The sequence below is a fragment of the Budorcas taxicolor genome, chromosome 2 (genome assembly GCF_023091745.1).
Source record: "Budorcas taxicolor isolate Tak-1 chromosome 2, Takin1.1, whole genome shotgun sequence".
Classification (NCBI taxonomy): Eukaryota; Metazoa; Chordata; class Mammalia; order Artiodactyla; family Bovidae; genus Budorcas; species Budorcas taxicolor.
Window position 1 is genome coordinate 1,194,428 of NC_068911.1, and position 13,532 is coordinate 1,207,959.

General features: G+C 65.4%; 1 protein-coding gene across 1 annotated transcript in view; it reads right to left on the reverse strand.

The window, feature by feature from the left end:
- The window catches only part of ADAP1 (ArfGAP with dual PH domains 1), a 32,389-nt gene that overhangs the window by 7,813 nt on the left and 11,044 nt on the right, over positions 1–13,532 (reverse strand). Inside the window, exons 2-4 of the mRNA XM_052662722.1 lie at positions 9,134–9,264; positions 2,702–2,793; positions 735–817 (exon numbers count right to left, since the gene is read on the reverse strand). Coding sequence (XP_052518682.1) covers positions 735–817; positions 2,702–2,793; positions 9,134–9,264 — 306 coding nt within the window. The remainder of the gene's footprint in view (positions 1–734; positions 818–2,701; positions 2,794–9,133; positions 9,265–13,532) is intronic.

Sequence of the window (13,532 nt, forward strand, 5' to 3'; positions counted from 1 at the left end):
CCAGGGTCAGGCTGGGCCTGGAGCCAGCGCCACTCGAGCCCACCCTCCTGTCTGCCTGACGCCCGCTGGGTTGGACCCCCACAGCCAGAGGTCCTGATGCAGGAACAGATGACACCCTGCCTCTGAGCTGAGGCCACGCGCACATGTTCCAGACCCCTGAGGTGCTCATTCCTGGGAGACGGGAGACAGGCTGTGGGGTGAGTGTCCCGGGGCCTCAGGCAGGACAAGTGTGAGTCCTGGGGCTGAACAGGGAGCTGGGCCCACGAGCTCACGGCTCTCAGGGGTGGATGGCAACTGAATCAAGGCCACAGCCCAGTCCTGCAACCGCCTGCCAGGTAGGAGAGGGGCATACGCAGAGCCCCTCGGCCGACAGACGGTACGGGGGCTGGTCCCCTGTTGCCCGCGTCTGATCACCGCAGCAGCAGCAGCCCTGTGCTGACCGAGCCCCCGGGGCCTGGCCCACCCTCTCCAGGCCCACCTGGGCCCTAGGCCTGTCCACGCCCCTGCGGACAGCCCCGCCCGCCCTGCAGGGCCAAAGGCACAGCCGCCAAGGGCCGAGAGGGCCACCCGCAGGCAGGGTTCAGGGCGGAGCTGTGAGCAGCTGTAGGGCCCTTGTGGCCAGGTCAGCCAGCCAGTGCTGAGGGCTGGTGGAGGGACACGGGCCCAGACCCTGAAGCGGCCGCCCAGGTTCCTTGGGGCCCTGCTCCAGCTCTGGGGGGCGGGGGCAGCCTCACCTGCAGAGTAGGGTTCCTGCCGCTCGGGGTGGGCAAACTCCTGCCGCTCGTACTTGGCCCGAATCCACTGCTCCCGGAGGAGTCTGAGGAGAGAGGGCACGCGCTGGGCGACGCCTGGCCAGAGCGGCCCGGGGGAACTTCGGACGAGCAGGCGGGCCAGGCTCGCCCACCGAGGGGGCAGCCCGGCCATGGCTGCCAGGAGCAGGGGGGCCCAGCCCACCCCACTCACGCGGGAAGCAGGAGGGGCCGGCTTCCAACAGGCCAAATGGGGCTGGCCTGACCTCCCCCCAGCCCGAGGTCAGGCACCAGGGGCACGGGAAGGGAGCCGGGTCCCCGGCCGCCCTGGGTCACTGGCCTGCTGCTGAAACTGACCGCATCCCTGGGACCTGACCCTCCCTTTACCCAGACGGCAGGGGGCGGGGAGGGCCCCGGGTCAAGAGACCCCACTCGGCCCAGACTCTGGCCTCCTGACTCACCACCTATTTCATCCCAACAGCACCCCAGAGCCTTTGCCTGTGGGAGGCTGCCGCAGCCGCTGCACTAAGTGGGTATAGCTAGAGGTGCACTCCACACCAAACACGGGCATCCACGCGCCCTGTCCACCCCTGCAAGGGATTCCACACCAAACACGGGCATCCACGCGCCCTCTACCGCTGCACGGCCTCCATGGTGAGCTCGGTTGTCAGCCCCCACACCCTCCTGGTCTCATGGCTGCCTGGTCAGGTTCCCTTGTTGATACCAGCCCGGTGAGGGGCCTCTCCCAGGACCCCACCGCTGCCGGCAGACCCAGGCACCTGAGTCTGGGGAATGGAGTGGGCTCGGCTCCTGTGAGCCCTCACCCAGTAGAGGTTTCTGGAAAGTGGGGCCCACTGGGATTCAGAGCACCCTCCCGCTGGGGCCGCTGGGTCAGCCGAGAGGCCCTGACCACACAGCCCTGCCGGGGCACCTCGTAGGAACCAGGCCCGTGGGAGTCTGTCCACGGCGCCGGCTCAGGCGGTGGGGACCCAGCCGTGCGTGCAGGTGGGCTGACCGCAGAAGAACTGCTGACCTGCAGATTCACAGCTGGGCAGAGTGGCCAGGTGGGGATGCCAGGCGGGGCGGGGCCGGGCAAGGGGCCTGCACACGAGCGCTTGAAGGGCTGGACGCGGCGTGCAGAATGAGGTCAGCCCCCGGCTCCCCACCTGTCAAGCGGGGTCTGAGCTGGCCCGCCTCCCAGGTGGGTCACCGCTCCCAACCCTGCTGGGGCAGCCAGCAGCCCCCTCGCCTCCCAGCCCCAACCTGCGCAGAGCTAGGCACACACGAGCCCCGCGTGCAGCCCGGGTCCAGGTGTGGGCAGGGCCCCCGGGGTGTGGGGTTCAACAAGTGAGTCGGGGGCAACAGTGCTGAGCAAACAGAGGAGGTGTCGCCTGGGGGTGGAGCCAGATGGGGAGGGCCTGGGAGGAGGGCAGGCTGCGGCCCCGCCGTCCGTCCCAAGCGAGGGACAGTCCAGGAGGGGCCTCCTCACAGGGCCTTCCTCTCCAAGCTGGTGCTGAGCCCGACATGGGGGCCTCTCCCAGGGGCTGGGGTCCCAACCTCACCCCAAGCACCTCCCCTGACCCCCGGAACCTTTCGGAACCCAGGGGTGCCCACAGGGCCCCTGAGGCTCAGAGAGGTCGGTGACCGGGATCGTGTGGGGCCATGCCCCTGACCCTCCCCGCGTCCATGCCCTGGGCACCGAGCCAGGTGCGCTGCATGCAGGAGCAGCCGCCCAGCAAGCCCCCCAGATGGCCGGGGTGCCACAAGGACCCCTGGACCCAGGCTGAGGCTCCCCCAGGGACCTGCACGGCCCGGGAGCCCAGGCCAGCTGTCCCCGCCCTGCCCGCCACCGCCGCCACACCGGAAACCAAAACCAAGCGGGAGGCGCCTGGACAGGGCTCCCGACACGGGCCGGCGCAGAGCAGCAGCGCGGACAGGCCCTGTGTACTCACTGGCAGTCGGAGGCCGAGGGCCGGTAGTAGAAGGGGGGCACTTTGGACTCGAACGTGGCTCTGGCGATGGCATTGCCGCGGGAGGCCATGAACTGCAAGAGAGACAGCGTCAGGGCCCCGCCCCACAGCTGACCCGGGCTGGGGCACTGCCCTTCCCCGCAGGTGCCGGGGCCCCGGCCCTCCAGAAAGGGCCCCTCGGGAGGGAGGCCCCCGCCCCACGTCTGACCCCACGGGTCCCGGGGCACGGAGGCCAGACCGGCCCGGAAGCCCACATCCTGTGAGGCAGCCGGGCTGCAGAGAACGCGCCTGCGGGGCGCAGACAGGGTGCCCTGCGGGGTGGGGGCGACAGGGGCCTTTGGAGCAGCCGGTGTGCGGGGTGTCTAGGCACGGAAATAGCATGAGCAAAGCCCCTGAGGTGGGGCGAGCTGGGTGAGCCGGAGGCGAGGCCCCTGGTGTCAGGGGCAGGGGGGCTTCCCGCGCGGCCTCAAGGGCTGGGGGTGGCGCAGGTCCCCGGGGCTCCAAGCCCGCCCTCTGAGTCAGGGCACCGAGGACCGTCCGGCCGAGGGTGCGAAGGATGACCAGCAAGAGCCACAGACGATGGACCCTTCAGCGAAGGTGGGGAACGACGTGGGACCCTCAAAGCGGAGGCTCCTCCATACAGAGCACCCGCCTGGTCAGAGGCCTGACGGGAGAGGAGGCCGGCTGAGTACAGCAGCCGGACGTCGTCGCTAAGGGCCAGCGGGGTGAGGGCCCTCGGGCTCCACAGAGAGGCCTCCGCGCGCCCCGGGGAGCAGAGCGACGCTGAGCAGACACGCCGTCTCCTCATGTGGGTCTACTTTTAGCAATTCTCAAAAAAGAAAACCAGGAATAGAATTTTCAAGAGCTAGAATGATTCTAAAGTTCATTTTAAAGTTAGCAAGCAGAAGAAAATTGTGAGAAGATGCTTCCTAGCAGATATTAAAGCCTGTTATAAAGCTACTGAGTCAAACAGCGCCGACAAGAAAACCTCAAAGGTCCAGAAGCAGACCCATGGTCTTTAGTACCAGTATCTACACGTTGAGCCGGACGAGCTGGTGCACCACGGTGGTGACGTCTCAGACCGATGGGGGTTGATAACCAATGAGAACCCAGAAACCACTGGAGAAAAGGGGGTTTGCCTTTCAGCAAAACAAAACTCCAACTTCATGAGAGGCTGACATTTCCAGAGTTAAGCAATCAAAACAGCAGACGAAGGGAATTCCCGGGCAGTCCAGCTTCCGGCGGAGGGGGCAGTTTGATCCCTAGTCAGGGAACTAAGACCTTGGAGACCACTCGGCACAGCTTAAAACAAGATGAAAATCGCAGGGTGATTTAAAACATGATGCAAGGAAAACACGGAAGGAAATCTTCAGGACTGGGGGCTGGGAGTGGTTTCTTAGTGTGTGTGTGACGCGTGCAAGTCGCTCAGTCGTGTCCGACTCTGTGCGACCCCGTGGACTGTGCAGTCCATGGAATTCTCCAGGCCAAAATACTGGAGTGGGTAGCCCGTCCCTTCTCCAGGGGATCGTCCCGACCCAGGGGTCGACCCAGGGTCTCCCGCACTGCAGGCCGTTCTCTACCAGCTGCGCCCCAGGGACGCCCTTGGGTTTCTCTCGGGTCTCTTAAAGCTCTCAGATGAGCCCACGGCTTCTTAGAGGTAAGCAAAACCACAAGGGACGAAAGGGAACAAAATGAACGGAACGTCACCGGAGCTGAAAGCTTCTGTGCTTCCAAGGGCACCATTAGGAAAGGGAAAAGGCATGTGAACCCTAAAACGCAAGGCTCCGCAGAAGCAGATGGCCAGGTCCCGAGACAGCCGAGGACCGCGTTGGCGCGACATGTCCCAGGCGGGCGAATCCAGACAGGAGAGCCGCCTGGGGGGTCTCAGGGAGGGGTCTCCCCTGAGCTGAGGACGACGGCTGAGCTGGGCTCTGAACGTGCTTTATCTGCTTTTCGCTGCTGGGAGGCTGACGTACAGAGCTGGTTTCAGGCGTGAGACGCCGGTTACGGGGCTGGGGACCACGTGCTGCCGTTACAGCCGTGACCTGTCTGTCCTGGGGCTGAGTCGCTGCCTCAGTCTCCTGCACCTGCGTCTCCTGCTGCCCCACGCCCGCCCTCCGGCAGCTACCTGTCTGTCCCCCATGCGTCATCTGTGTCGGTCTCTTTCAGAGTCCATGTGGGAGTGAGATCGGACTTGCTTGTCCTTCTGTGTCTGGCAGATTTCTCTCAGCGTGAGACCCTCCAGGCCCGCCCCTGTTGTCGCGGACTGTAACCTGCCGCTCTTCTGGCTCCGGAATATTCCACCGTATAAACACAGCTGCCCATCAGGCCGCCCTCAGACGCTCCACACCTCGGCTGTTACAGCTCACGCTGCAGGGACATGCGAGCACAGAGACCCTTTAGATTAAAAATGTTCTAGTGGGATTGTACCCCCCAGGCTCCCCTGTGCATGGAAGTCTCCAGGCCACAATCCTGGAGTGGGCAGCTGTTCCCTCCTGCAGGGGACCTTCCCGACCCAGGAATGAAGCGCTGCGGGCGTGCTCTTTGCCGCCTGAGCCGCCCGGGGAGCCCTGCTTCTGGCGGGGCTGCTGGCGGTGGGTCTCTTTCGTTTTCTGAGGAAGCTCCACGCTGCCCCCTACGGTGGCCGCACCAGTTCACATTGCCGCCTGCTGCAGAAGGCACTCTTTTCTCCACATGTGTTATTCGTAGAATCTTTTTCTTTGGCCCCGTGGCACGGGGGATCTCAGTAGTTCCCCTACCGGGGATGGAACCCACGGCCCCTGCCCGAGAGGCGTGGGGTCTTCACCGCCGGGCGGCCAGGAGAGCCCGTTATCCGCAGACTCTTAACGAAGGCCACGCTGCGCACCGTGAGGCGGCGCCTCGGTGCAGTTTGGATCTCTGTGGTGACGCTGAGCGTCTTTCACACACCTGCTGGCTGACAACCGTGTGTCTTCTCCAGAGAAGCGTCTGCTCAGGTCCTCCGCCCGTTTTTAATTGGATCGTCTGTTTTTTCTTTTTGATACTGAGTTGTGTGAGTTCTCTGTACATTTTGTGCAATGACCCTTAACACGCGTGTCGTCTACAAACACTCTGCCATCCAGAAGGTGGCCTTTGCATCCTGCTGATGGTTTCCTTTTTGTGCTAAAGTGCTTTCATTTGCTGCAGCCGCATGTTTATTTTTGCTTCTGTAGCCCTGCCTGAGGAGGCAGACCCAGAACAATACGGCCACGGGCTTGTGCTTGCTCCCACGGGCTGTATGGTCTGGGGTCTTAAACATTTAGGTCTTTGATTCATTTTGACTCACTCTTGTACACGGTGTGACACGCTGTGCGGGCCGTCCAGCTCTCCCAGCACCTTTCACAGAGGAGACTCTCCTTTCCCCGCTGCGCGTTCCTGCCTCTGGACTATTCACTTTCTAAACACTTATTTTACGGAGGTCTGGTTGACTTACAGCGCTGCAGACTTCTGATGTAGCGGTAAGGTGCAGAGGTACCCGCATCTGTACTCTCCCGTTGCTGAACAGAGCGCCCGAGCTGCACGGCAGGACCTTGTTTATCCATCCTGCGGTTCTAGTTTGCACGTGTTGACCCTGGACCCCCAGCCCTTCCCCACTCCCTCTGGAGCCGCAGCCTGTCCTCCATGCCCGGGAGTTCCCTGCGGTTTCGTAGACAGCTTCAGCTGTGTCGTGTTTTAGATCCCGCATGTAAGTGGCATCATGTGGTATCTGTCTTTATCTTACTTTGCTTGGTAGGATAACCTCGCGGGTCATCGATGCAGCTGTAAACGGCGTGATTTTATTCTCTTTTATGGCCACGTAATATTCCAGCATACACATGTCCCACTGTGTTCACTTTAAAATGGATTTTATGTGAATCGTCCCTCAATGATTTAAAAAATTATAGATAGCTCCTTAAAAATATAAACCATACCTTTTCATTTTAAAAATATCATTTCAAAATGAAAGTTAAAATACAACCCACAGAATGAGAAGAATTACTGGCAAGTACTAAATCTGAAAGGAATTTTGTGTCCAGAATATATAAAGCGCTCTTAGTAATAAAATCTCCTAACTTAGTAGTAATAAGACAACCCATTTTTAAAGTGGGCAAAGGACCTGAATGAACATTGCTCCAAAGAAGATACACAAATGGCCAAGCAGCGCGCGGACCAGCGCTCAGCGTCACTCTTCCCCAGGGAGGTGGGGCCGACACCACAAGGAGACGCCCCGCACGCCGCGAGGAGGAGGAGGCCGGACGAGACGAGACGCGGAGGGGCTGCTGTCCTCGCGAGCTCCCAGCGGGCCAGGCCGCTGTGGTGGGCAGAGCCCGCCGACCCTCAGTTATCAGGCGGTCACCCCGAGGCCTGGCAGCGCCGCGCCCTCCCAGAGAGCGGAGGGCACAGCACTGCCCTGAACCCCGCTGCTCAGAAGGCCTGGGAAAACGGGGCAAGCCAGGTGTGCGGCTGGTGAGGGGCGGACAAGCTGTGGTCCCCACGCGACCGCGTGACCTCGCCGTGACGAAAAGTGCCGACACCCCGACAGCAGGGGTGATCTAGAGATCGATGCTCAGCGAGAGGAGAGAGACGGTCTGGAACCACACGGGGGAGTCCACCAGCACGAAGCACCCAGACAGACAGACCCACCGCGGGGAGGCAGGGCCCCTCTCGGCAGGGCCGGGGCGGGGGCCGCGAGGGGCCCCAGTGGGTGCGGGCTCATTTGAGGATATGAAAACCTTCTCAAATTAGATCATGGCGGTGGTCACACAGCCCTGAGAATTCATGAAAACCACCAAACCGTAGACTCTGGAAGGGTGAGGGGTGTGGTGTGTGAGCAACACAGATCAGGCTGCTCTGAGTAAAAATAGTCGAGGGCGACGCAGGCCCGTCTCAGTGTGCTGCAAACCCTGGAACCACAGAAGGCAAGGCTGGTAGACTTGATCGCTGCAAAACCTGCAAGTTTCCACCATGAAAACCACCACGAGCAAAGTCAGGACAACCTCCGAGAAACGTCTTCACCTACTGTCTCTGAGGGCAGCGAACCCGCCTCTGTGAAACCCCCACAAAACGGAAGCAACCCACGCTGGTGACAGCAGGCAGCCCAGCCCAGGGCCTGGAGGTCACACCTGGTTCTACAACAGCCCCCAAGGCGGGGAAGGGCAGGGAAGGGCCTGAGTGAGACTGCCAGGCAGAGGCCTGCGGGCATGGCCAGGAGGGGAAGCCTGGCAGAATCCTTGAAGTTACAGTCAGAGCCTTTCGACTTCCCCTCCAGGAATGGAGGCCGCCTTGCTGCCCCGGCGGGACGATGCGTCCGTGGGGCCATCCGTTGGCCCAGGGGCTGTCTGGGAAGGACCCCCACACACACACCCCGTGAGCACAGCGAGCCTCAGCAGGGGCCCCGCACTCCCGGAGCTGTGCACGCCAACACAACCGGGGTCCAGCCGCACGGTGGGTGTCACCGGCCTCAGAAAGGGGAAGCACACGTGCGGGGCTCAGGCCTGGGGCGGGCTGGAGCGGAGGGCCGGGCTCCATCTGAGGTGATGGGAATGTTCGAAAGCTGGTGATGGGGACGACCGCACGACTCAGTGAGCGTGCCGGAAACCGCTGAAGTGTCCCTGAAAGGGAGTCACAACGTGTGAGCCAATAAAGCTTCTTTAAAGCACGTGCTACAGAAAAACAAAGTTCAGGGAGAAACGTCAAACAGAACGCACAGACCAGGGTGCCCTGTGCCCGGCTCTCCGCACCCTGGGCCTCCCAGGAGCCAGCCTGGCTCATGGCCTCCGGCCCAGGACTCACCAGCGCCTTGCAGGCTCAGCCCCACCGGCCCCTCGAGGTCACGAGGGAGCAAGGAGCAGAGAGCAGAAGAGGCTGGAGCCCCTCACCCCGGACCCCGCTCGCTCCTCACCCCCAGCCCAGCCCAGCCTCCCCGGGACCTCCCTGTCCCCCACTCCTCACGAGGTGCGCGCGCTGCGGGCTTGTGTCAAGGTGGCCTCGCCCTCCCGTCTGGCCCTAGGGTGGGGGTGCTTCCAGCCACATGGTGTGTGTCCGCGTGCACGGGGCGGCCTCGCTAGGGTACGTGTGGACTCTGAGTTGGCACGGAGGCCGGGGTGGGCCCAGGACTCTGTGGGCAGACAGCAGGCCAAGGCTTGGCTCCTGTTACCTTCTGCGACTCTGTGTGAGTTACCCACGACGCCTGACCACAAGGGGCCCGCGTGGGTTCCCGGGGCACCGGGCAGGCAGGGGCCTGCGCGGGCTGGGCTGCGGGCTGGGTCTGAGGCTGCGTGGCAGCGGGCAGGCACCCCCCTGGCTGGGTCTGAGGCCGCGTGGTAGTGGGCAGGCACGCCCCAGCCCCCAGCTGGGTCTGAGGCTGCCTGGCAGCGGGCAGGCACCCCCCCACCGGCCCCCCCGGCCTGGCCATACCTCCACTTGCACGTCCTCCCAGGTGTCCAGGCGCACGGACTTGACCTTGCTGACGTGGGGGATGTTCCGGTGAATCCCAGAGCAGCTCAGACAGATGAACACCCCCAGGGTGTACGAGGCCCAGTCAGGATCTGCAAGACGAGGCCAGCCGTCAGGGGGGTCTCCCCTGAGACGGGGGTACTGGACCCCGGCCCACAGGCCTGCACGCCCACCCCCCTTCCTGGGCTTCGCTTCCTTGCTGGAGCCATGCGAGGGGGACAGGACACCAGTTTCACGGGGTCTGAGGGCCCCGAGCAGGGGTCCCGGCCACCCCCACAAAGGACTAGCCCCCCATTGTCCCAGGAACCCCCCGTCATGCTAGCTTCCCGCTGAGGGCCTCAGGGGAGAGACTGGAAGCCGGGAGCCGGGGCTCCGCCCACCCTCAGAGCAGGCGGGACACGGAACAGACAGGTTCAGGAGGAAGACTGCCACGTCTCCACGAGGGCCCTCAACCCGGCCTCTGCAGACTCTCCGCTGGGGGCTGGGGCACGGCCAAACCCTGACCCCTGATAGGGGCCTCTGGCCACTGACAGGCAGCGGCTGCAGGAAGGGGCTCCTGTTGTAGCCAGGGCAGCGGGTTGTCGGGGGGGTACCCAGCCCAGGGACAGGGCCTGGCTCTCTGAGGCCAGCGGGAGCCCCGCCCCAGCCTCACCCCTGCACGTCGGGGGGTCCCAAGCAGAGCTGGCGCAGGGGTGGCCTGGACCCAAGGCCTCAGCCAGCTCAGAAGAGCCGTAAGCAGGCCCATCCTCCCCACACCCGCTTCCTGTCCACTGCCCACATCCCCCAACTGCACCCCTGCCTGCAGGGCCCACAGACACCACGTCAGTTCTCTGGGTGGAACCCCAGGGGATTCTCCAGCCAGAGGGTGGTGGCCCGGCCACAGCCCCTGTGCTGCCAGGCCCCACTCAGCTGTGGCCCCCAGGCCTCCATGACCACCCGCTGGCCCCGGCGGGTGCTGGGAGGGGGGTACAGGGACATGCCCCACCCCAAGGCCCCCACCGCGACCCGTGGACAGGACCAGGCTTCCGAGGTCCTGGGCCCCTGGGCGCATGGGGACCCCAGCGCCAACACAGCGGGCTTGGGGAGGGAGAACGCCAGGCCCCCAGCTCCGAGCCTCCCAGGGAGCGGTGGGAGGGAACGCTGCGTGTCAGGGAGCCCCCGATGCCCTCCAGAGCCGGGGCTCCTGACAGAAGAGCCCTGCCCACGACTGCTGTCCACCAGCTCGTGGGACCATGGAGAACACGTTATCTGCAGGGGCGCTCCCCGCGAGCGTCACCTGGCTGCCACCGAGGACCCAGGAAAGCGCCTGCCCAGGGCCCTGAGCAGGCTGCACCCGGGGCCCGGCCCACCCGGCACAGCTACTGTGCCCACCCCCTCCCAGGAGCACGCCCTCTGAGCCAAAGCACAGCCCCCGCAGGGAATGAGGAAGCCGGGATGGAAGGCCAACAGGCCCGGGGGCATGAGGACCAGGCGCACTGGGGCCCTCGCGGGGAGCCCAGGTCCTCTGAGCAGGAACCCTCGTGCGCCGGGGCGGGGACGAGGTGGGGGCCTGGGCACAGGGCAGGGTGAGAGCCACGGCTCCCTCCCGGCACCCCCGCCCCGGCGCCCGCCCCGGCCTCCCTGCGGGACCCGGCCCAGCGGAACTCACGGCCCTGCGGCTCCATCACGCCCGCCCTGGAGTCTCAGGGTGACGGTGGCCACGTCGTCCGCACTCAAAAGGGCTCCCTTCACCCTCCGACAGTCACACCCAAGGAAGGTGCTGTGTGTGTGTTGACAGCCCCAGCCCCATCCCAAAAGACAGAGAAGCAGGAAGGCTGGGCCTGAGGGGCCAGCAGCTCCCGCGTCCGCCCGGACGGGCATCCAGCGGCTGGGCCTGGAGGAGCATCCGCAGGTGCGTTCCAGCCTACCCCAGACCCTCAAACCCACTCGGGACGCAGCTCGGCCGCTGGGGTCCTGGGGTCCACAGCCTCCTCACCCTCGCTGGCCACAGCTGGCCACGCTGCCAGGCTGAGGCCCCGCCGCCAGCCCAGTCCCACAGGAACGAAGCCCAGGGAGGCATAAGCGGGCTGAGGTCGCACAGCAGCAGGCGGCCGGCCCGGGTCTCCCAGGACCACCTTCCTGGTTCAGAGCAGGCGGGTGCCGGGAGCGTCCACCGGCCGGCGTCCACAGGGGCCCCCGCCCAGCGGCCAGGCCGCGAGGAAGCCCGTCCTCCTCTCGGGGGCAGACGGCTCCTGCCTCCTCCTGCCTGGGGTCCCCGGCAGCACCGGGACAGGGAGATGGTTTCGAGTAAGTTGGAGGCAGGGGCATCTCAGCCGGAAGCCTCCACACTGCAGCCTGTGAGCACACAGGCTGCCTGCAGAGTGCCCCTCCGTGTGGGTGAAGAGGCACCGGCCACTCCTGCCCCAGGGCCCACAGCACAGGCGCTCGAGTCACCCGCTGGCCGGGTGCGTGCCTGTCTGCCCTCTGCCCTGCAAAAGGCTTCAAACCCTCCAGGCGGCAGCAGGGCATCCCTGGAGGGCCCAGAAAGGCGCTCCAATCAAGTGATTTAAGGAAGGGTTCAGACCCTGGGGGGAGAATTCTGGGGGTGACTCTGAACAGCAATCTAAGGCCTCAGGGATCAGCAGAGTGACTGCCCCAGCCCCCTGAAGCTGCCAGAGCAGGAAGTGGGGCCGAGTGCGTGTGCGGCTGTTCAGGGGAGCCGGCACCCTGCAGCACCTCTGGGTATAACTGATGACCACTTCCGGTCCATCTGGGTGTCTGCGCTTCAGTGGGTCAGCAAGTCACTCGCCCAGCCCTTCCCTCGTCCTGGAAACAGCCTCTCAGCACAGTCTCCTGGGGGGGCTCAATGCCCACCCTGTGGCCAAAAGCCCCAGGCGGGGGGCAGGGGCTGCTGGGGGCGGGGAGACCTTCGGCTCCGGGGGGCCAGCTGTGCCCCCACGCCAGCACCAGGAGACGGTGCGTGAGCTGGGGTGCGCGCATCTGTGAGAGCCTCACCCTGAGCCCAGGGCCCCAGGGCGGGACAGCCGGTCGGGCGCCCCAGCAGAGGGCCCCAGGCTGGGCCCAGCTCTGCTCTGGGGGCACGCCCTGGCCCGGCCCCAAGGGTGAGGGGCTGCCCTGCCCCTCTGTGCACTCAGGGTGCAGGGACCCCCTTCCCGACGGCCTGGACTCAGCCGCCAGGACCTGTGTCCCCAGCAGAGGCTGTGGGTCAGCAGCTCTGGCCGAGGGCACGGCCTGCGTCGGCGGAGCACAGCGCCCCGTGGCAGAGGGGCCGGGGCTGCCCCGCGCTACTCTGGGCCCCTGCACTGGGGGGGAGAGGGGGGCGGTGACCAGACCCGCCGGCCAGCCAGACTGTGCCCCAGGCCGCCAGCTGCCCACTCACCTCTCCTGCCCTGCAGCTGCCCCAGCTACCCTGCCTTCTCCTGGGACACTGCGTGACTCAGCCCCCTGGCTCTTCCAGGGCAGATGAGACACGTCCTGGGGCTGAGGCGGGAGGAGCAGGTGTGCCCCTTGCTGAGCCCGGGGTGGGGGGGCCCCCGGCAAGGCCGCGGGCTGCAGCGGGGAGGGCTGAGCTCTGGGCAGAGGCCCAAGGGGCACCGAGGTGGGGGGCGGGCGCCAGCCTCGGGGTGCACTGCCCACGCCCGTTGCAGGCGCCCCCTGCTGAGCCACCCCCCATGCGTCCAGCGCCGCTGGGGTGTCCACCCTCACCTCCCACTGGAGCCCGAGCTCTGGGGGGAGCTGCATCCAGCAGGCGCCCAGCGCCTGTCTGTGGCCACACCTTCTCTCCTCCCGCCCAGTCCCTGGAGAGGCAAGCAGTGGACCCGGGCCTGGCGTGGCCTCCCCGCCTGGGCCCCGCTCCCTTCTCTCTCGGATCGCTCCCAGCAGCGGCCAGACCCAGTGGTCAGAGCCCCTCTTGGGCCCGAGGGCCTCCTCGCCTCCCAGCCGCACCTCCGCCGCTCCACCGGGTACCCTCTGAGACCCTGGCCTCCCTGGCGCCAAGCCCAGCCCTCCTGGACCAGGCACCACCGCGGGTCCCCTGCCCACAGCCCCCCGCAGGCTACGCACACCCCACCAGGGGCCCTCCAGCTTCTCATCTGGGCTCTTGGCTCTACGATCTGAGCTCGACACAGGTGGTGGTCACGCAACCAGGGGACGTTCTAAAGCCGTGAATTCTTCCCTTTCCACGGTCAGCTCTGCCTTGCGTGACTCTCGCCACAGTGAAGGTGAAGGAGAGCGAACGGGGAAGCACCTTCGGCCAGCTCTGCCGCCCCCAGCCTGGCCCTCAGGTCCGGAACCCCCGCGAGTGCCAGGCATCTCCAGTCCGTCCGCCGCCCGCGTCCCGGGTGCCTGGACGGCTCCCCCT